Source organism: Anarhichas minor, unplaced genomic scaffold (assembly GCF_050575085.1).
Source record: "Anarhichas minor isolate MPS153535 unplaced genomic scaffold, ASM5057508v1 ptg000003l, whole genome shotgun sequence".
Lineage (NCBI taxonomy): Eukaryota > Metazoa > Chordata > Actinopteri > Perciformes > Anarhichadidae > Anarhichas > Anarhichas minor.
Window position 1 is genome coordinate 2,962,642 of NW_027466449.1, and position 23,474 is coordinate 2,986,115.

Consider the following 23,474-nt stretch of genomic DNA (forward strand, 5'->3'; position numbering starts at 1 on the left):
CTTGCAGATTTTACTCTGTCATAGTTTGTAGATATTGATTTGAATATTAAGTTCTGAAATGTTTAAAACTAACACTCACTCATACAACTGCGGTCTAGTTAGCAGACACTCGGATCTCGAGAGACAGCGAGTGTGACTACCGACAGTGTCAAGCGTCTGTCAGGTGTCACAACAGCGGCAAGCTAAACACTAGTTTGTATCCGTTGTGGGAAAGGCTGGACCTGTAACATCCACTGTTTATAGTCTTTGAGTATGACAGTTTATTAAAGAAAATTAAATCTACTCAAACTGAGGATGGATTCAGTCCTCTCTCCGACCATCACTGAGGACAATTATTTCTGGTGGAAAAATAACACCAGTGTTGTGCTTAGTCTACAGTGTAGTTTCCTCAAAGTAACAGTGATGGTATAACATGTTAAAAATTGTAAAACATAAATTTAATTAAGTTTAAAAAAGGCTGGTACATTATATATATATTATGGGATATAAGTGTAATATATTATGAAGTGAAATGTATAATATAAAATCCATACTATGATAAATGATGATAAAACTGATTTACGGCAGCTGAGCTGTCGCTCACACAGTTGACGAGCTGCTCGCGTGCCGCTGTTGTGACACCTGAGTCCTGACTGACGCTTGCCACAGACTAGCTACTGCGGTGCCAGTGACACCAGGAGGATCTCGGCGTTGCTGGAGAAAGTATCAGTTAGCTCCATCTGTATGTCTGGATAAACATGTCTGAATGGACTCTTAGCTCTTCACCTTTTTTCTGGATGCTTTTCCTCTGACTCATCTCCCGGTAGCCTACAAAGCTATTGAAGTTAGCTTAGCATGCTAGATGGAAACAGACCGACGGGGACCGGAAGTTAGCAACACAGCGCTAGTCAGAGTTTAATGGAGAGTAAACAGTGTTTCTGTCGTTGTGTGAAAATGTCGAAAGTACAAATGCTTTGAACCGAGTGGACTCTGTGTTGATTCGCTTAATTTAAAACGTCCGGATTGTCTCCTGGTGTCCTACGGAGCTAATGAAGTTAGCATGCTAGCAGGAGGTGGACGGACCCGAACGTAACCAAGAAACAGCGCAGGTCAGAGTGAGCAAACCGTTTTAACGATTCGTTTGTCTGGAGGAAACGTTTCTGTGATTTAGTGAAAATGTCTCAAGTCCAAATGCTGAGATCTTTAGTCAACCAGCGACTAACTGCGGCTGCTGAAGAGATATTTGGTCTGTTTGAAAGAACGATAGCAGAGTACGAGGAAAAACTTTATCGTACAAAAGAGGAGAACGAGCGACAACGGAAACTACTGGACGCTGTTTTCAACCCGGAAGTCCGGAAACAAAGAGCAGGTTGGTTCACTTCTCTCAGTTATCAAACACTGTTTGTGCTACGGCTGCTAACTTTATAAGTTAGTTTGGAGTGAGATTCGGTTACAATTAATCTTTTTCTTCTTCTTCTGATCTGTTCTCTCAGCTTCTAGCTATATGACAGAAAACATTTCTGTTCCTGAGAGCGTCTAGTTCATGAGAGCAGTCTCTAGACGAAGTTTATTAGTTCAGATTGTGTCATTGTTGTCACATTTCAGTTTCATCATCTTTACATGGATGTTCTCTACGGCGGACTACCAAGGTGGAGTGCTATTGGTTTAGAAACTAAGTGCACCTATGATGCACGTCCACGGTTATGTTGTGGCTGCTTCTGAAGGTTCTATCCACTGTTGGCAGGTTTACGTACATTAGTCAACTATAACTGCCCACAGTTGACTTTTTTGCCATGTGACTATTGATGACCTCATTGCTGCTGGTGCGTTGTGTCTTTACAATTTGTGTCGTTATGTCTGCTTGGTAACTGCACAGGGAGTGTAAGAGGGAATGATGGCAGGAAAAAAAAGTGTATGTACAGGAGACTATTTGCTCAATACTAACATTTCTTTGTAACATCTCTGTGTGTGTTTTCTGTTTTCCTGCAGATGTCCTGCAGCTGTTGGTGGTTAAGGAAGAGGTTCCCTCTGAGCAGCAGGAGTGGAGCTCCAGTCTGGACCAGGAGGACCCAGAGCCCCCACACATTAAAGAGGAACCGGAGGAACTCTGGACCAGTCAGGAGGGTGAGCAGCTTCAAGGACTGGAGGAGGCTGATGTCAAGTTCTCATTCACTCTTGTGAAGAGTGAAGATGATGAAGAGGAAGCTCAGTCCTCACAGCTTCATGAAAGACAAACTGAACAGATGGAGACAGAAGCTGATGGAGAGGACTGTGGAGGACCAGAACCATACAGGAACTCAGATCCAGACAGACATCAAGGACCAGATACTGATGAGAAGACTGGAGACTCTTTTGTCACTGATAACAGAGAACCTCAGTCAGGTTTAAGCTCTTTGAAACCTGATGAAGTTTCCATCAGTGGTTCAACATGTAGTGCTGGTGAGAAACGTTTTAGATGCTCTGATTGTGGGAAAACGACTCTCAAGATTGCAGATCTGAAGCAACACATGAGAATCCACACAGGAGAAAGACCTTACAGATGCTCAGTGTGTGAGAAATGTTTTACTTGTAAGGGAGTTTTAAAGAGACACATGAAAGGCCACACAGGAGAAAAACTTTACTGCTGCTCAGTGTGTGAGAAAGGTTTCATTTGTAATGGAGATTTACAGAAACACATCAGAATCCACACAGGAGAGAAACCTTTCAGCTGCTCGGTTTGTCAGAGATTTTTTAACCAGCGTTCAAATTTACAGAAGCACATGAGAATCCACACAGGAGAGAAACCTTACAGCTGCTCAGTTTGTCAGAAATCTTTTAACCAGAGTTCATCTTTACAGACACACATGAGAATCCACACAGGAGAGAAACCTTTCAGTTGCTCAGTTTGTGATAAAAAATTTCGGGACAAGTCAGCTCTGAAGGTACACTTGATTAAACATACAAAAGACAACCAGCTTTAGTGGTTCTGTTTGTATACAAAAGGTAAATCTGACACACCACATGGCACATAACGCAGGGGGAAGAACTCTGGTGCTTTTTATCCTATCTTTATTCAAAAGCATGTTTTGATTTGAGAGCGTTGCTTATTGATTCCACTTTCAGATTTTGAATTGTTTCCCTCAAAACCCTGTCCTCACACACAATTAGCCCCCGCTTGCGATTAGTGACACAATAAACCTTGATCGCTCTGAGAGATCCATGCTTTGTTTAAATGAATAAATTGTTAAATTGTCAATATGTCTTGTTTCTTCAGACTTCAATCATCCAATCCACCAAACAACACCAAACGAGAGTCAATGGCAGAATAAGCTGTTTGGCATTGGCAGAGAAGATTTGGCAAATTTTTCATGGGCGCAACCCACATACTCAGCTCTGCTGCTCATCCCACAAATGCATGTTCCTTACAAATGTGGCACCATTTGTAAGGGAAATAAACAGGCTTTCCAACAGTATACGATTTATTGCCAAGAAGCATAGTTACAACAAAGAAATAATCTACCAAACACAAATTTCCTTACTTTTTGTGCTATGTTTGTACAATATAATTCTCTTTTGAAATCAAATTTAATTCTATCTATATTATAGATATCTATAGAATATACCTGGTAATTAGAATGTAATATATTTAGCTTGTTTGTTAATCTGTCGATGGAGCCCCAGTCTTTGTAAATCTATGTGCAGGAGGACTTATATAAACATGCTGACTCGCTCGTTATTCATTTCTCAAGAAGTAAACTGTAATGACATTATAATTTGTGTTAGTATTACTATTTCATCGGTAATAGTAAAATCAAGAATGACTATCTTTGTGATCGTCCGCTGCCGCCGTGCTGTCAGCTTTCTCTACTACACCCCTCCAAACGGAGCCAAAGTGGTATCGTCCGTTCGTGATTTCAACATGGAGGCGCTGGTAGAGCAAACACCGTTGTGTTTTTGTATTGTGGACACATTCATGACCGCAACTTCTGTAAACTGAGCCACGCGACTATTTTAACCCTCCGAGCAGCTGCTAACGGTGTAACTTTTCTGCTTGGTGCACGAGTTTGCGCTTGTCCGAGCTGCTCGTGTGGAGCGTGCTAGTGTGGTAGGTTGGTGATTTAATGTGAGCTCAGTGCGCGTCTACGGCAGCGGACCCAGATGGAGCCCGGACAGGTCACCGGGGTGTACGGAGAGGTCAGCCGTTTCCCTGCGCCTGTTTCTGCCCACGTGAGAGAAGAGCAGCTCCCGGAGCTCCGGACATGCACCGTGACTGCAGGTGTCTCTCTCTCTCTCTCTCTCTTTCAATTCAATTCTAAGAAGCTTTATTGGCATGGGGAACATACGGTCATGTGTGAACGACAAAAAAAGAAATCTAGCATACAGAAATGCGTGAACAGAGGGGTGTAACATTACAACATTATAATGAAAAGTAGAAATACAAATACGTTTTTCTGAAACTCTTAAAGATATACAACTACATACATATAACTAAAGTGGACATGGCAGCTACAGAATATGAGTACAAATAAGAACTGTGTAACTATTGCAAACATTTTTTAAAGAAATGTAGCCTATTTAAAGGTGTGTGTTCTGTACAGTGTGTTATGTCTATTTACAGTGCAAATGGTCATTGCAATAATCCTGACAGTCTTGGTTTTATTCTATTGGACGCTGTTTTCCTGTCACAACAGCTCACACATATTGCTGCTGTGTTGGCATATTGCTGCATTTCAATCTGTGGTTTAGGGCTTTGTTGTGGGTTACTATCTTTTAGGTGGTTATAAAATCTAAATATTCTCTTTTGAATTTTGATAATTAGTGGGTATCGTCCTTCTGCTTGCCATGCAGTACCTCATGATTGGGTGCTGGTATGTCCAGGTGATTTTGCTGTGGTCTGATCGGGGTGTTAGTGAAGTAATCTACTGTACTGTTACCCAGAGATGAGCTGTAGGTGTACCCCCCTCTCTCTCTCTCTCACTCTCACTCTCACCTGTTGTGTTTGCACCTCTGGTTTGCACTAATGTTTGTGAGTTTTGCTGTTGATGAGAGGCAACAGTGAAAACCATATTACCAAACATATGGTGGCACTTCAGTGGGATGGATTACAAATGTCTGCTGATTTGTTTCTTACTGTTTGGAAATGAATGGAAACCCCCCCCAAAAAATAAGAAAAGACACATTCAGAAACCTGAAACCACACGGGGTTATTTGGAAAATGATCTGCAGTAATGTAAATGAAAAACAGTGATATACTGTTTTAAACAGAGTATGATGAAAGAAAAACTGTCCTCTTGAAGCATGAAGCTATTACATGTTGAACTTCCCCTCAGTGTCACACACAAAGAGAAAATATGGACAAACAGCATCGAACCTTTCTAATTCACGGTCTGAATTAAGTTTGTATACTGCGCGATATGCAATATTTATTTGTAGGTATGAAAATACCTCCTTCGAATGCTGTATAATTACACCATAGCTGTAAGAATCTATTCCCCATTTCCCTATCTATTTCCCACGTCCCTGTGGGAATGACTACGACCGCCAGCATTTCGTGACCACCTGCTGTCAAAGGCACCCTGCTACTGACGACAGTGATCTTTGTCTTAAGGGTTTAAAAGGGTTTACAGAGTAAACCATCTGTTTCCCTGGAAGAATACCGATCAACATGACTGTTGTACCTGACTGGATATTGAACACTACGTTGGATTGTGGGTTCAACACCACCAATTTCCACTGATTCAAGCAAAGTTATACAAGTATGGCTGTTTAAATGTTAAATAGAATGTCTCTTGTTGCACTGTCCACTTTGCTGCTGTAATCCTGCAAATGTCCCCCGCTGTGGGACTAATACATGATTATCTTATCTTATTAATACATTTTATTTATAGAGCTTTTTTTCAGAGTACTCAAAGACACTTAACATAAGTTAAAATCACCGTAGAAAACATGAATCGCACGTTAAAAGCAGCTCTAAGAAGGTGAGTTTTAAATGTGTGATTTGAATGACAGGCGGGCGCACTCTCGGCTGTGTTTGGGGAGAGAGTTCTAGAGGGAGGGGCCTGCTGTGGAGAAGGATGTGTCGCCCCATGAAGGAAAGTGATGAGCAGAGAACTATGTGTCCTGGTGATTTCATCGACGTGTTCGAAGGAGAAGTTGAAAATAACTCTGAGGTTGTGGATGTGTGGGGAGTGAGACGGAGTGGAGTAAGCAACGGCGAGGACGATGTTGTGAGGTAGTTGGTGAGAGTGTAGTGAGCTGCAGTGGGGATGGATTTAGTGGAGATGTAGAGCTGGAAGTCATCAGTGTAGCTCGGCTGTTAGTTGAGAGGCGACAACACGTTCCAACATTTGTAACAGAAAAACGGAGACTGGAGATGGGCCTGAAATGACTCATGACATCAGGGTTGAGTCCAGGTATTTTGAGGAATGGGGCGACAGCAGCCAGTTTGAGTGTTCAGGGGTCTGAAGCAGAGGTTAAGGAGTTAATGATTTCTGCAATGAGTACGGAGACAGCTGGAAGACCGAACAAGATCAGATTAGATTGGATCCAGAACACAAGTGGAGCTTCTCATAACATTACATAATGTTATGGCAGGAAATACTTTTTGCGAGCATCCTCCAGTTATTACAGAGGTGCAATAATATGTCTTTGGCATTTTAAAGTTGAACAATAAACATAATCAAATCTTTTTTTTTTTTTTTTTTTTCAACCCATCTTGGAAAACCTCTCACCACGTTCACATTCAGAGTGGAGTCAGAGCGACCTGGTCCGAGGCTCAAGACTTCGCTACTCGCAGCAGTGGACTCTGATCACAGACAGCAACGACCACAAGAGCATCAGGACTGTCCTTCCACCGGGACCCTGTGTACCTGTGTCTGGAGAGTGAGTACACACACACACACACACACACACACAAAATACTATGAGAAAGAAAGTGAATGACCTCGCATTCAACAGGAAGCTCATGTTTTGTAAATTTAAACCCTAAAACCCATTGAGATTTCACTAAGATCTTGTTATTGGCATTTGTTGAGTAAAGGCAGATTTATTCCTACTTTAAATGTAATACTTCTTCATCATATTGTTGTTGCTGCTGCTGCTTGAATATAAGGTCTGAGCAGCATCACATATGAAAATGTGGTCATATTTGTCATTGATGACGAAAGTACCGCACGTACTTCTGCATTTACGGTTTTCATTTATTGAATTTTGTAAAATAATATTAAATGTCCCACCATTCATTCTTTCAGACCATCTGCACTTATATTGACAAAAATATTGTCAGGAAATATTAGATAATTGGCAAAAAACCTGCTGGCCATTTTGGGGTTGAGTCATGTCTTTGCTTTAACCTCTCACCTTGCTGCAGTCGTGAGGAAGCGGGGCATCACTGTGTAGCTACAGGTGCAACAAAGTAAAACAACTATACTTTTAACCAGTGAAACATTGCTTTTCAGCCTGTTGTTGAGTTTGTCTTCGATCGAGAGGTTTTATTTCTCTCCTGCTATTCAGGGTGCTGAGTGGACTGTCTCCCATTCAAGGCCTGAGGGCCGTTATCAGGGAAACAAGTGGCCACCAGCTCCTCGAGGTGAGAAAAACAGACCTCAGCATCCTCTGTGAGATCAACGATCGAGCATTTTGACAGACCGTTGTTGTTTTTGGTTGTTGCTGTTCAGATATGGGACCGCCACGGCCTCAGCAAGTGCCTCAACCTGACTGCTCTCAACAAACACGGCAGAGTGTACGACGACGGTGAGATGGACGTTTCACGTTTTTTTTTTTTTTACACGCGTTGGTTCTTGTTTCCTCCGACAAGAAAGAAATCTGATGCATCACCACCCAAAAAAAATACCAAAGCATAACTGTCGCATCATCCGTTTCCAGCCCAGTTTGGCTGTCTGTCATGGTCGGAGTGTGAGAACAAACTGCTGTATGTAGCTGAGAAGATTAAGAACACATCAATAGAAACACATGATGGGGAATCTGCATGCAGGAAGGTATTACACACACATGCACCCGATGGATTATGCTCTTTATGTGCATTCAAATCAATAACATGCAGATTGTAAATACATCAGAAGGATAGAACATTTTGAAGAATAAATTCTTAAGCCCAAAAAAAGAGAAGACATTAATGTTGTTGACTACACAGGAACATGTTAATGTGTGCAAGCCACTTATTTGTCTATGTGTGTTATTGTGCCCAAACAGGACAGGAGCGTGTACTGTGAAGACTGGGGTGAGTCTCTGACCAATAAGAGCGTCCCGGTGATCTGTGTGGTGAATTTGCAGAGCGGCTCCGTCAGCGTCCTGCAGGGCGTCCCGCGTGATGTCTCACCTGGACAGGTGAGGACAGAGAGGCTTTCAGCTACTTCATCTGACACCACAGGATCTTTATGTTTTTGGACCGCTAGTGTGTGCAGGTCAAGTGTGAATTCATCGGGCCTTTGGTTCGAAGTGTAAATGGCGTCTTTAATAACACTGTGTGTGTGTTTGTGTGTTGTCCTCCAGGCTCTGTGGGCTCCCGGCAGTCAGTCTGTGTTTCTTGTCGGTTGGTACCACGAACCTTTCAGACTCGGACTGCGGTTCTGCTCCAACCGCAGGTCAGACTGATGCTTTGTCTTCTGATTCAGCCAGTCAGCATGAAAAACAACAGCGACTTAAGCACCGAAATAAACAAAAACAATGTGGAGGAAAGTTTATCTACATATCCAAAAATCACAAGTTTTGATTTGGATAAGTACAAAAGAAGCTCTCAGAAATAAAATGACATAAATGATAGCGGCACATTACTTATTCTAAGTCTTCCTTTTACCCAAACACTTAACTCACCATTGGTCTGTTGTGAAAATAATAATTACTCTTCTTTTTTTAAAATACATACCGTATATAAAAGTACTAAAAATGGCCACATTTACATAAAAATATCAGTCAATCATTGTTGTTATTGTTACAGCATGTTGGTGGCAGGGGAGGTCATCTTCTTATGTGTGAGATGTGCTGAATCCAAACTGAAAAGGAAAATGGAGAACAGCAGTGATTGAGCAGTAACAATGTTCAGCATTAAGTTTAAGAAGAAGTGTCAGAATAAAGTTTTTGTATAGCAGGGCTCACACTCAACAGTGGACATTACAGTTTCATTTTGTGTCTCTCACTCTTATAATTCTGTTCCAGGTCAGCGTTATTCAAGCTGGACCTGGGTGGAAACTGTGGTGAGCACATTCGTCTCTGTGTCTTTGTTAATGAATCACACACACTCTCTGCTCCTTCGATGACTGAACTTTCCTACCTCCCTCCAAACCAGAGTGTCTGTCTGGGGACAACTTGTCAGTGTCCTGTCCCAGGCTCAGTCCAGACGGGTCCACGCTGATCTACCTGCAGGGTCGAGTGTTTGGACCTCACAATCAGTGCCTCAGTCTGCAGCAGGTGCACTGTGTGTGTATCTGTGTGTGTGTGTATCCGTGTCGATGTGTGTGTATTTGTTTTCGTTCTGTTAACAGCGACTGTTACTCCTCCACAGTTGGACCTGAGGAGCGGGAGGACGTCCACCCTGTTGGACGTTGTCAACACACCACAGACTGGTAGGTTACATACTGTAACACTAGCGGTGTGGCAATGTCGGTTCAAACGTTCATGTTCCTGCTGACTTTGGTGATCCTCTCTTCCTCTAGGGCCACCATGAGGTTGACAGTTGAGGTTTTGAGTGGAATGTCTCAGTAACTATTGGATATTTATTACACACATTCATGCTTCCCTCAGCTTGACTTGCAGCAACTTTGGTCACCCTCAGATTCTTCATCTTGTGCAGTCATCGGGCAAAAGTAATGACGTTCCCATCAACGTCAGCTGTACTTAGCAGATGTTAGCATGCTAAATTAAGATGTTCATTATGATGAATACCTGCTAAATGTGCAGTGTTGCAGTTACTGTCTATGTTTGCTTGATTTGGCACGTCCTACAAAAATGCATTAAATTGTGTGAAGCCCTTAACAAAGCAGGATAAAAGAGCTGATGTGGGGAGTGATGGAGTGCTCGATGGAAGACCAGCATTCAAAAATATAAATAATCAAAGCTAAAAGATGAAGTCTATCCATGTCACTTTGTTTCAGGTGAGTTTGCAGGTGTGTATGAAGCTCTGCCACCCTGCTGCTGGTCTGCAGACGGTCAGAGAGTGGTGTTCAGCAGCGCCCGAAGAAACTGGAAGGTAAAAACCTCATATTTAAGGAATACTTTGACTCTAATCACTAATTAACAGGCTTTATCTGATTTGTGACATCGGTACACAAGCCGAAATGTAAAAATCCCAGCTTGTGTTGATGAGTGAGTTTAAGAGGTTCTGGTTGGTGGATTTTCTTAACTTTGAGCAGAGCTAGGCCAGCTGTTTTCCTTTCATTCCAGTCTTCATGCTAAGCTTAGCGAATCAACTCAGACATTCGAGTGGTATCAGTCTTCTTGTTTAACTTTCGGCCCGAAAACAAATGAGATTATTTCCCAAATTGTCAAATTATTCCTTTAAATTAAAATACCTACACTTCCCGACCTTTTGTTAATATATTTTTTTATTATTTTGTGTTCATCACAACCTCGTATACATACTTTCCATAACTCACCTACCCTCCTCCCCCCCCCCCCCCCCTCTCTCTCTCTCTCTCTCTCTCTCAGGATCTCTTTATGGTCGACAGAAGATCAAACAAAGTTACCTCCCTCTCTGATAGTAAGAGTCCATCCTCTCCTCCACCTCCTCCTCCCTCTCTTCTGTCCTCATCTCCATCTCTTCTTTTCCCTTCTCCTCCTCCTCCTCCTCCTTTTCCTCTATCTCATCCTCTCCTCTCTCCTCTGCTTTCACCTCCTCCTTTGCCCTGTTGGCCTCCTCTTCCTCCCCCATTTCCTGCTATTCTTCATTTTCATTTTCCTCCTCCTCCTCCCGCTGCTCCTCTCTCTACTCTGTCATCGTGTCTTCCTCATACTCCCGTCTCCCCTCTTTTTCCACCTCCCCCTTGTCTTTTTCCTTCACTTCCAGTTCCTCCCCCTTATTCTGACTCTCACTCTCCTCCTCCTTCTCCTCTTCTTCCTGATCCTCCTCCACCTTTGTATCTTCATCATCAGGAGCACAAGAGAAAACAGGAAGGTACGACAACACCAACAGGTGTAATGTTGCCACCAAAATAGTATCAAGGAATTTCAAAATATTAGTCAAAAGTTGCAGAAACCCCACAGGAGCATGCTCTGAGCGCCAAAGGTGACACAAAATGAACGACAAATACAATTTATGGATTACTGCATTTCATCACAGTAGTAACGATAGTTGTAGGTCAGATGTAGGTTTTATAGCAAGAGCATAATGTTGCTGGTAAAGTAGACTTACAATTAAGACAATTTAACTATCCAAAGTAAAATAATTTTATTTCAAATGCATCTCCTGCATGCCGTCTACATCTGTGATTTGGATATACTGCTGGACATAATATCATCAATAAATACGCGTTCCATTTAATACGGGTACATCATTTCAAAATCCCTTTAAAAACTTTGACCAGATCTTTATCTCTTTGTTATGTTCCGTCTATTGTGCCTCTACTGTGTTCTGTGTCTTCATCACTTCTTTTTCTGTCTTTACTCCCGTCTCTGTTGTTGCCTCCTCTCTGCAGGTCTCTCTGATCTTCCAGCTTATGGCAGCTGGAAGCTGCTGACAGTCCAGAAGGACCTGATGGTCGTCTGCTGCTCCAGCCCTAACACACCTCCCACTCTGGTCAGACTGCACGGCAACACAAGTATTATGCTACAATACAGTTTACTGCATTGTTAAACAAGATCATTCAGATTAAAATGTATTTATATATTTTGTTTAATAGACCACATGTGATTGTGTGTGTATGTGTGTGTGTGTGTGTTTGCAGAGGGTGGGTTTCCTCCCTTCAGCAGGTGAGGCTGTGACCTGGCAAACCCTGCAGCAGCCCATGATGACCTTTGACTTCCACTGGACAGTTCTCGATGTTACACCTCCACCAGAGGAGGACAACACACACTACTGTGAGCATGAGACACACGCACACGCACACAAACAAACAGTGGATCAAAATGATGAAGATCACTCACTCTGTTAATATGAACCTCGCTATGATGTCTCTCTCCTCTCTCTCATCAGCTGGTTTAGACTTCGGGGCTGTCTTGGTTAAACCGTCTCGTCCCCCCAATGAAGCCAAGATACCTCTGGTCGTCTTTATCCACGGTCTGTGTTTACTTGTCTGTGTTGACTTCTCTTTTCCAGGATGGAAATATATTGAAACATTTTGCTTGATTTATATTATGGTTTTATTTTAATGTTTGTTTGCTCCTCCAGGTGGCCCTCACTCCCAGTTCCCAGCAGAGTGGAACTGCACCACAGCTGGACTGGCTAAACTCGGCTTTGCTGTGCTCATGGGTGAGATCCCTCTGTTCCTCTCAGACGCACACACCCACACACGCACACACACACACTGGCATACTTACACTTGAAATGGAGATGGACGCTCATTTGCATTTAGTTTACTCTAAAAGTGTGCTGTGTCTTCTTTGTGTGAGGGTATGTAAAATCAGTTAAAGAAAATCTATTTTTACTTTGGTGAAAATCAGTAAAAAACTGAAACAGAAATTCTGCTCAATCCACATGATCAAAGGCTTTTCCACGTCTCTTTCTCATTAAGACGTCTTCCCTCTCTCTCCCTCTTTCTGTCTCTCTATCTAGTGAACTATCGGGGATCCACGGGGTTCGGCCAGGACAGCATTTTATCCTTGATCGGTCAGATCGGAAGCCAAGATGTAAAAGATGTGCAGGTACTGACTAACACAGTCCTGGATAGAGTGAGGTTGGCAAAAAAAACTAGTATGTAAGACGAATCTGTGAAATATTTGAGATTTCTAAATATCGCGGACTAGAGAGATTGCTGGCAGGTCGAAGAAGGCTGACAAACTTTTTTTTTTTGTCAGTCATGTGTATATCCATAAAAAAGGTCATTGTCACCCTGGAATTGAAAATAATTTGTCTTTGCCCAGACCGCCATGCTTACTGCGCTGCAGAGAGACATCGCCCTTGACCCCGATCGATTGGCTGTGATCGGTGGTTCTCACGGGGGTTTCCTGTCTTGTCATCTGGTCGGTCAGTACCCTGAGTTCTACAGAGCGTGCGCGGCCAGGAACCCTGTCATTAATGCTGCTACTTTATTGGGCACCAGTGACATAGTAGACTGGTAAGACACACACACACACACACACACACCCACACATGAGCTTTAGCGCCACTGCAACACATCCTAACCACTTTAATGTTTTTATCCTCTCTCTGTGTCTTCAGGCGTTACACCAGTGTGGGGCTTCAGTACTCGTATGACCAGATACCCACTGCTGAAGCCCTGGCTGCCATGTTAGAGAAGTCACCCATCACACATGCTGCTCAGGTCAGACACACACCAACTTTAAATACAGTGTTTTAATCATAACGTACTGGTGAGATAATAACCAACACACTCTTAAACCAGAAGTTATTATCTCCGCCAGCCGTAGGTTTTGGAGAACGCGCACGTAATGTAAAAAATAGACCTGAAGCTTAAAACGCTTCAGATCGCGGTTACGCCCTTGAGACAAAGCTGAGACACGAAGCCGGTGCAGACAGCTGCAATGATCACAATGAGAGCAAAACTGTTCCATGAGACATGCAAGTTGAAAATCCATATGATACGCTTGCGGTCTAGAGTCGGTTAGACAATTGTAGTTTGTATTCATTCAATCAAACAATACAGCAGATGTTGTTACAGACACACCTGGAAGGAGATCTGCGCTCTACTGACACACACTTGGTTTCATGTCGGTGTGTTTATCTCTGTGTGTCTGTTTGTAGATCAAGGCTCCAGTGTTACTGATGCTGGGGGCCAGAGACAGGCGAGTGTCTCCTCACCAGGGTCTGGAGCTCTATAAAGCACTGAAGAGCAGAGCTTCACCTGTCAGGTACAGCAGAGCAAACATTAAATGCACTTAATAAACAAACCTGGACAATCTGATCAAGGCAACAGACAGACTTGTCATTCCCCCCCCCCCCCCCCCCCCCCCCTTCAAGACAAAGATTGTGATTATTAAAACAGATTTTTTTCAGCATCGTTCTGTTTGTCCATCCAGATTGTTGTGGTTTCCAGAAGACGGGCATTCTCTGTCCAGAGTGGACACGCAGGCCGACTGCTTCCTCAACACAGTGCTGTGGCTGCACCAGCATCTCTCAACACACACAGATGCATGAAGGCACACACACACCTATGTACACACACACACACACACACACACACACACACACACACACACACACACACACACCTATGTACACATACACACACAAACTGTGATGAAGCTTTGCTGAAGGAGTTCTGGATAAATTAGTTTACTATCACAGCAGTTGACAATCTTGAACATACCGATGCCTTTTTGACAACAAAAAAATGTCCATCGATCTATATGTGATGTACTCAATTTTGTAAAAACGTTTTCAAATCAAAGCATGTAATAAAACAAATATCTTATGAACCTGTATTGATGCATAGAGTCATGTTTGGTTACTCAGTGATACTTTTAGTGATACTAAAAACGGTCCCGAGCTATTAGTTATTAATTGTTTCCCCACAATGATACAACAAATGTTATATTACTCCTCCCTCAGCTCCCAAGATACCTACTTAGATTTTAAGCCTGTTGACATTGAGTCAAGTCTGCAGTCTTACAATATCTTTCTGCAGATGTATAATATACACAGTATATGTAGACAGAGCAGGCTGGCAAAGATATTCTACGATAAATGTAATTTGTATAATGTCCAGCAGATGGCAGTCTCTATCTGTCTAAACAGTTTTCCTTTTTTCCATTTATTCCATTCATGATCCATTTACCTTTTATCATACCAGCTCTATGATTTGTATATGGCTGTTTTTAACAAAATTAAATGTATATGGATGAATCAGTCGGCAAAAGACACATTAAAATGAGTATATCTCTGTTCCATGCAAGTGAGATCCTCTTAGTGGCCAATCAGTTACTCAGCCTGGTGGACTTATCATCACTCGCTCTTGATTTTTCCAAAAAAGGAAACGGGGGGGGGGGGGGAACCCTGAGCTCAAAGTGATGCATGTAATGTATACAGTCACGTTTAAAATTTGACATCTGAAGTAACCACAAAGACCCACTGCAGAGCTGTAAAACACCCAAACCACTCGAAACCTCATCTGGAGCCTTTCATTTAGGCTCTTGACCACCTTCCTCCCAGGACTGCCCAAACAAATAATCTGCTGTAACCCTTCAGACAAGCTAACAGTTACAGACAAGATCCGACAAAGCAATCTCTTCCTGTCTCTCTCTGGATTTCTTGGTGCAGAAATCAACTCTTGAGAAAAATGTCCGGCTCTTTTGCTTCACAGATATGTGCGTCTCCTCACCAGACACTTTTCCTCCATTTGGCACTTTTTTATTCTCTACCAATCAGCAAACCAACCTCCATGCAAACTCCAGATCTCAAAGCTTTATTTCCACAAAACAAACCCCCGCTTTTCTTGTGAAAAGAATATGGACAAAATGTTATCTTTGGTGGCCATGTTGAGACTTGATAGTGCCGTGAACAGTCCCACCGCTCTCACCTCTCAGACAACACAAGTGGGCATTTCTTCAGTAGATGCTGACGACAAATTAAATTCGCAGATGCGGATTCTGAAGGAGTACGTGCCCGAGATGAGAGCCTGAGGTGGTTGACATCTTCCAGAAGTTTCCTCTCGGCAGTCTCACCCTGGTGTCCCAGACACAGCGGCGGTGTTAATCATCCCCATACACCAACACTCTGCTCTGCGGCCTTGACTGCAGCTGCTGCTGCCCGATGAAGTCACTCTAATGTGGGTGTTGGGGTGAGGTCACCAATTTAAGAGATGGAGGGATAAAAGGATGGAGATTGAGAGAGAGAGAGACTGTTGATGAGGAAGCGACAGATAAAGGAAAGAGGAGTGAGACAGAGGCGACCGGGTGTTCCAAACAATGAACGAGCCAGATAGAGGGAGAAGTTCACGGCGCCCCACTGTGGTATTCTGGTGTGTGGGCCGGGGCACAGAGATGAAGCATTGTTGAAAGCTGAAGACAGGGGAAAGACTCATGCTCATGCTGGGTGTATGTAGGAGGTAGACAGACAAAGGGAGGAAAGAGTGCAAGTGTGTTTTCTGACGCTGGGGGACAAAGAGTCTTTTGGACTTGGTTTGTTCTGGTGCTTCCCCTCAACAGCAGAAAAGTACAGAACAGCACAGCAGAGGACCATGGGAAAGAGCTGAATACACTTTGATAGGAGGTTACATTGTCCTACAAAACAGACATCAGTGAGCGAAGGCGTCATTCCCAAGGGAGCATGCCTTTACTCAGCACATTTCATGACAAATCCTCCTGTCAAAAGACATTTTGGCCTGAGGATGGTGCTTGAGAGGGAAGCTCATGGAACATGCAACCGGAAGGAATATGAATTGGCTTGGAAAATGTTATGGCAATGTGCAAATGACATGTCTTTTTATTTTTTGTAAAGTGGAAACTGTCCTGATGTTGATTAGAAGATCACCAAAATCATTAGCTATGTTGTAAGGATGCGCCGATCCGACTTTTTTCAGATGCCTCTATCTGTATCGGCCGAGTACCGATGCGATACCAGTGTTTAATGTGAAAGCTGTATGCCTCACTGTGTGGAAGTCACTGAGATTATTCCTTTATGTGTAATAATAATGATGGTATCCGATGCCAGATCGGCCTATTGACACAGATACCTGATCCAGCTATCTGAGTCGGTATCGGGTCAATATCAGTATCTGTGCATCTCTACTATGCAGCACTATGAATACCCCTAAAAAATGAGTTGGGCAGTCAGTCTGGTAAATTATTTGGATCAAACTGTTTTCCTGAAAGAAACAGTTTGAGATTTTGAAAAACACACTTGCCGAGAGTTAGATGAGCAGATTAATACACGCTCTTATGTTTGTATGCTAAATATGAAGCTAGCCGCTTGGCTTAGCACAAATGGCAGGGTATGTTTTTTTGTACGGGGGTTATGTGATATGTCTGTGTGCACTAACGTCCTGGAGTGTCTGTCTGTCTGTGATGACAAAACTCCACAAAGGCTTTAGAGGAGCTGGTAGGCGGATTCTCTTACCTTTGAACAGAGGCAGGCTAGCCGGTTACCCCTGTTTCCAGTCTTTGTGCTAAGCTATTTATTATACAATCACAAGAGCTTATTTAATTATTGCAAGAAAGCAAATAAGCATATTTCCTAAATATGCTAAAAGCATTTAAGACTGAACACAGCAGGTTACAGCACTAGATTTGATCTTCCTGCTGTGTTGCAGACAAGAGAAAAAAAACGTTGCAACTGTAAACAGAATTGATTTTTATCTGAATCTGAGTAAAGTTCCAACATCTGCATGGTTAAGTGGGATTTTCCCCTCTTCTCATCCACTCCTCTGAGCCATGACCTTCACCTGTGGACGCAGGGTGTGTGTCCATGACTGTGTGTTTTTGAAAAGATGCGGTAGTCAAAATGATTCCTTACAGCCTGACTTCCCATGATTCTTTTAAAGGGTGGCCCTCAGCCTCTTGTTTCTAGTTACGTTGTCCACTTGTCCCGCCCCTCCTCTGAATGGCCTCCATCCTCGTTATTTTCTTTGTGTCCCTGTTTTTTACCACGAAACAGCATTTGTTCGTGTACACAGGGTTCATTCACAAGCCTGTGAACACAGGTCTTAACGGGGGGAAGCAGCATTTTGCATCTCCCTTTGACTGTTGAAAGTTGTTTGAACGCCGAGGGCCCCGCTCAGGAAAGGACGGGACGTTCCGTTATGTCAGCGCTACGTGTGCCGTGACCTTTCACCTTTTCCCCATGTCATTATTTCTCTCTCACCCATTCCTTCTCTAACTTTCTGTCACTTCAGCTATCTTTTTTTTTATTGTGGTAAATCTTCCCCTGCTGTTTACTTTGTTGAATGCTGATGAATCACAACAGAAGCGTGGGTTTGTCTCTAGGATTCAGATGGGTTTACAACGCAGCTGGTTGGGACAATGATGGCTTTGGGTTTGTTGTCTATAACAGGTCGAGCTATTGTCTATGTAGTGAGGGAGGTGGGGCGTGTTGGTGGTTATGAGGGTGCTCTATGCTTTGGGGTCTGATTTGTGTTTGCTTTGGGGTTCTGTAGAGATTTGCTAAGTGTTGATGTGTGCATGTTTGATAAAATATACACCTTTTCAGTCCTTTTTTTGTGCGGTGACATCATTTTTACCCATTTCCAATAGAAAGAAATTATTTCATAAATTTGGGATCATGTGTCATTTTTCTTGATTCTAGCGGTGTGATCTTTTCTTCAAACAAATTGGTTTGATGGAATAATAGACTGCAGTGCCAGAATTATTCCCTTGTTTTCAGATAATAATGCTTTTAGGATTCTATAGGTGCATATGATTTTATGCACATTTTCAATTTTCACTTAAAAAAACCTGAATACCTGAATACCTACCGATCCCCGGTGAAAGTAAATCCAAACAAAAATATAACTTTCGCTGTATTGCCTCAAGCTCACCGTTTATTCTTTCTTTTGACCACCACTCATATATGAAACTTTTCATCTGGGTTACAGTAAGACAGTAATGTTTCTCAAATGAATATGTAAAGAAAACGGCAATGCCATATTTCCATCACGATTTCTAAACAATAAACATTGAGTCAACTTGTAATATTTGCACATAAAACATTCATTCTCCTTTTCCGTTGCTGGTTTGCTTAACATTTACACTGAAATTGGATGGAAACTTGGCTTATAATAGACAGAATAACTTGCAGTGATGAGTCCCTCAATGTGACCTTGAATCTTCTTAAACCATGTTGAGCAGCTAATGTATTCATCATCATAGGTTCCTATTGCTGTACTGTCTACTGTACAATCTCAGTCTACAGCACAGATCATGAAAACACACAAGCCTCTTTCGTCTCTTCTCCATTTGGCTCACCTCCATCATCCTTTTTTCCCCCGTGTTTATCTATCTCCATATTCCCATGCTGCGTCCTAAGCTACTTTTCTACTGGTGCCATGCAGGATAATATGAGGAGGGGATTTCTTGGCTCCTCGTTGTAGATTAGGATTTTAGCGTGGCGCTCTTTTGCGGAGAACAACATACACCCAAAAAAGGACAGGACAGCTGCAAACCCCTCGTCCAGTTGATATGGTTAAATCTCTTGAAGTGATTGTTGCTGCTCCTGCTTGTTGTTGTGGTTCCTAGATGTGTAAAGGACCTGCTAGTTTAGAGAATGTGCTATAATCAAATGTAGAGCCGTGTTTGTTTATATGCAACATTCTTTCACCTGATTTTGCTGATATTTGCTGGGTGAGTTCATGAGGGCCGGTGTCTAGTGTGAGATGGATGATGTAAGAGGTTCACAGTAGTTCATTGAGTTGTCGGCAGTAGAATTAATGGAGCACCCCCCTGAATACACACATATGGATCGGTTTACTTGCTTGTGGCTCTCTGGAGGGAGCTGAATAAAGTTTGAGAAAACAATTATGTCTCCAATAATTATCTCGGACATCAAATTAATAACAGGGAGCCTATTTTACAACCTGAGGGGGTGTTTTGAAACATGGGTTAGTACCAGGGAGAGGGTCACTATTGCATGATGGGAATCAGAGAATCTAGTGTTTGTGTAGCTTGACTCTAGAAGTAATAACTTTTGGGCCTCTGCCTCTATTTGTTTTGTTTTGAGTTGTTTCTCAGCCCACTTTGTGTGACACTTTTATTTAGCTTCTAGCAGATTATGCTGCATTGAAAAAACTCACAAAGAACAATCTCTGAGAAAGAAAAGGAACCAAATTATCTTAAAAGCAAATAATATTTGAAGAGTTGTAACCAGGATACGATAAATAAAGGAGTCAATGAGCAACATGGGAATCAGTCAAATTTAACCCAACTTCATTGATATTAGGTTTGGTGTACATTCAATTTGTGATGCAATGACAAAATCTCGACATAAATGGCTAAATACCCATTTCATAGGGTTTTTTCATATAAATTCATATAAATTCATGTAAATTCTAATGTAATATGGCACCTACTATAGTAGGTGCCATATTACATTAGAATTTACCAAATCTTTCTTAAATGTAATAAATTCCTCTTGACATGTCATTCATTTGTCTGTTGTGCTGTCAAGTTCATTCACTGTATTATGTATTATGCTCCCAAACACTACTGCCACGACTCCACTGTAGGCTACTTCTTCAAAATGTCAATGTCAGGACTCAGGAATGAAAAGAATTCACAATAACAGCCATGAGTGTTTTTCATGGCTCCTGAAGTTATCAAGTCTCCCTGAGCGATGAAAGGACTACACAAACTTTAAAAATATAAACACATCTTTAAAGATCTTTCAATCATGTATGAACTTGTGTTTTTTTGACAATTGTTATTTGCTTTTAACCTTCTTTTTAATAAAGTTGTCACCTCATCACTCAAACATGCATAGTGTACAATTTTTTACTCATCTGTGGTGAAGTCTCCCACGCTCCTGCCACGTTCAGATATCATAACACCTGTAAACTGTAAAAAAGTTAACTCTTCAGCTTCCCTATTACTCAAGTTTTAATGGATTCCCTGAACTCAAAGCAGGCTCTGACCCTCTGATGCTGCTGTCAGATAATTGTGCCGGTACTTAGAAAACATGAACTTTCTCGAAACATGTAAACACTCATACTCACTTTGGGCCTGGCTTACCTCTCTCTCACTGTAGCACTGTATATCCCATTGTTATGAAAATTACTTATCTTTTTAGTAGTGAACGTATTTGGGGGAAATGCTAATATAAAAAAATCTATACTAGGTCTTTTGGCATGTTTTGGCAGCACACTCTTCCATCACATGTATATTTTATCATATTTTACCAGCAGATAGTTGCCTAAAGCAAAGTGCAAGAATCTGTCTAGTACCTAGTCCTCATTAATGGACTTGCTTGACACATTCCACCTGTATGTATTGACAAAGTAATGGGTTTGTTTGGCAACTTAATGGATTATGACTGCTTATGATATATGAAAGGTTAGTTTCTATCTACAAATAACACGGTAAATAAAGCCTGAGCAGATATTTCCTTTCTTTCCTTTCTTTATTACCACAAACAGAAAGCATTCACTTCATCTACATAGCTTAGACAGTTATTAGTTTTCTCCGCTCAAAGTCTTTCATAACGATATTGCTTCAAAGTCTCAACATGTAGGCCTCTTTGGCCTTTCTGAAACTCAACCCACATTGGCCATCTGTTAAAACTTCTGGAAGCTAATAAATGTGTTCCAATACACTGGTGAAAAATACTTCACTACAGATGTGCAGATGAAGCTGCTCTTAGTATAATTCAGATTGTCTTACATGCTGCACGTAACTGACCGCTGTGAGGCTTCACACTGGTTTTCTTTTCCCTCCATCAGTTGGTTTAAAGGAAGTCCTGTAGATGAACTAATTGCCATAGTTCTGGCATTATCTCCCTGTGCTCACCCCTGTACTAAAATACAGTCCACTATCTCGGTTGATGAGATAAGCAGCTAAAAGGCTGCTGGCTAACATCTAGCAGAACATCTAGTAGTTAGTTTGACAGCCTGCATCAAGCCTACACTCATTCTCACCAATTGCAAGTGAAGGATAACCACAGTCCTCGATGCATTGGCTTAGCTCAGCTAGCTTTTATTAGAATGTTTTGTTGTTGCATCTCGCCTAATTTTCTATTGAATTGAAGACGAATGTAGTCCATTGGCTGCTTTTTCCCTCCAAGAACCTAAAAGAATGATGAGCAGAGACACTGACAGGCAGTTTGTTTGTCTGATTTTATCTGTGTGAGTACTTAAAGCGTTGTCTCTTTTCACACAAATCATTTCAGGTATTCTCTGATTGAACTTCTGTCAGCAGGTAATGGCCTCGCCGTTAACCTCTTGCTTAATGTATAACGTAAAGCATGCTGGGACTCACCACAGGTCAGGCTCTCCACATGAAAACACGCACATCTTCCACAGGTCTCCTCAGGCCTTTATTGACATATGAGAAAACTTAACTCTATCGTTCTCCAACCAGGGACTTACTTATTCATACAGTCAGTTACACTCAAGTATTTATTTTTAGCTAAAATCAACATTATTTAAAATCAAAACCTTCATTAAGCACATTTAAAAAAACACTTTTTTGTTGTTTGCGCATGCTTTTTCTTACCATTTAGAGTTTTTAGTTCATTTCAGCATTTTTTTATGGTTGTGTCAGCAATGTATGTGTGTGTCTGTCTACACATGTATGCAGAGTGTGTGTGTGTGTAATAATCTATGCAGTGGAGCGTTTTGTAATACGTGTGATGCATAATTCATTGGTAAGAGATGGGATGCTCTTTCATTAGTCAAACCAGTAGGGATGCTGCCGTGGACACACCTGTCATTACACTGCTCAGTGATTCACACTGTGTGTGTGTGTGTGTGTGTACCATTGTGAGTAGTATGCGATGTATATAATTTCGTCTTTAACTATACAATGGATATGAGAATAAAATATAAATACATATAATTGCTGTTTGCTGCTGTGTTTATGATTTAACCTACTTACATATTTAATATTAGGTCAGTGCTTTGCTCAGAGAGTCTCTGGGAACAAGGATTTAAATCCTGACACACACTGCTGAACAAAGACGGTCAACATGTTTGGGGCACCATTAGCAAAGTGTAACATTCAATCTAAACTTTTTAATGTCACACATTTAAAGAACCTTCATTTGTACTAAATGCAGTGTAAATTTTAATTGAAATAATTAAACCATACATGACTCACATGGCTCTAAGTGATGAACTTAATTCTACAAAGAAAGTTATCAAACATGGCTGCCATCCCAAGGACAGAATTTGAAGATCATGGTTTGTGTTGAAATTGTAACGTAACAACATAACGTAACAACCGTAACTTGCGTAAATCAAGAACAACCGCCTTTTTCAGACTTTCTTACAAAATGTTATGGAAGAAGCATGACAACGTTACTCAACAGCATGAAGTCAAAGTTTACTTTTGGTTTCACACGGGACACAAACTAAGCTCTCCTGGGTGAATGTCCTGTGTTTGTTGATTGATTAGGTTTAGGCAACACAACTACTTGGTTAAGGTCAGAAATAAGATCATGGTTTGTGTTGAAATAATAATGTAACAACGGAATAACCATAACAACCATTACAACGTAGCAGACATAAAAAACAACTGCCCATGCAGACTTTCTTAAAGTCATGTAACAAGCAAAAAGTCAACGTTAACTTTTGGTTTCACAGAGGACACTAACAGCGTTCTCCTGGGTGAAAGTCTGTGTTTTGTCACTCTCAAATATTTGTCTGGGCAACGAGCCACTTCACTAATACAACACTAGATGTTAAGTCATCTTTGCTTTATTTCAGACTTGCTAATTACCATTAATCAGCTTTGAAGGAGATTTT

General features: G+C 41.7%; 2 protein-coding genes across 3 annotated transcripts; both read left to right on the plus strand.

Moving 5' to 3' along the window:
- The first annotated feature begins 592 nt into the window (after nucleotides 1-592).
- On the plus strand, nucleotides 593-3,214 carry LOC142951818 (uncharacterized). Of its 2 annotated transcripts, none has more exons than XM_076093643.1 (2): nucleotides 593-1,348; nucleotides 1,969-3,214. In XM_076093643.1, the coding sequence occupies exons 1-2, from the start codon at nucleotides 1,156-1,158 to the stop codon at nucleotides 2,937-2,939; spliced, it is 1,164 nt and encodes a 387-aa protein (XP_075949758.1). In that variant the 5' UTR covers nucleotides 593-1,155; the 3' UTR covers nucleotides 2,940-3,214. The 2 variants fall into 2 exon arrangements, with proteins under 2 accessions (XP_075949758.1, XP_075949766.1); XM_076093651.1 differs by lacking the exon at nucleotides 593-1,348 and adding an exon at nucleotides 1,366-1,628.
- Nucleotides 3,215-3,875: 661 nt separating this feature from the next.
- Nucleotides 3,876-14,503, plus strand: LOC142951830 (acylamino-acid-releasing enzyme). The gene is made up of 21 exons (XM_076093664.1): nucleotides 3,876-4,234; nucleotides 6,705-6,840; nucleotides 7,471-7,546; nucleotides 7,635-7,710; nucleotides 7,843-7,955; nucleotides 8,170-8,304; nucleotides 8,470-8,561; nucleotides 9,133-9,170; nucleotides 9,263-9,384; nucleotides 9,479-9,539; nucleotides 10,068-10,162; nucleotides 10,621-10,672; nucleotides 11,607-11,707; nucleotides 11,856-11,988; nucleotides 12,104-12,187; nucleotides 12,299-12,379; nucleotides 12,683-12,771; nucleotides 12,991-13,184; nucleotides 13,289-13,391; nucleotides 13,832-13,938; nucleotides 14,107-14,503. The coding sequence occupies exons 1-21, from the start codon at nucleotides 4,117-4,119 to the stop codon at nucleotides 14,222-14,224; spliced, it is 2,124 nt and encodes a 707-aa protein (XP_075949779.1). The 5' UTR covers nucleotides 3,876-4,116; the 3' UTR covers nucleotides 14,225-14,503.
- The last annotated feature ends 8,971 nt before the right edge of the window (nucleotides 14,504-23,474 follow it).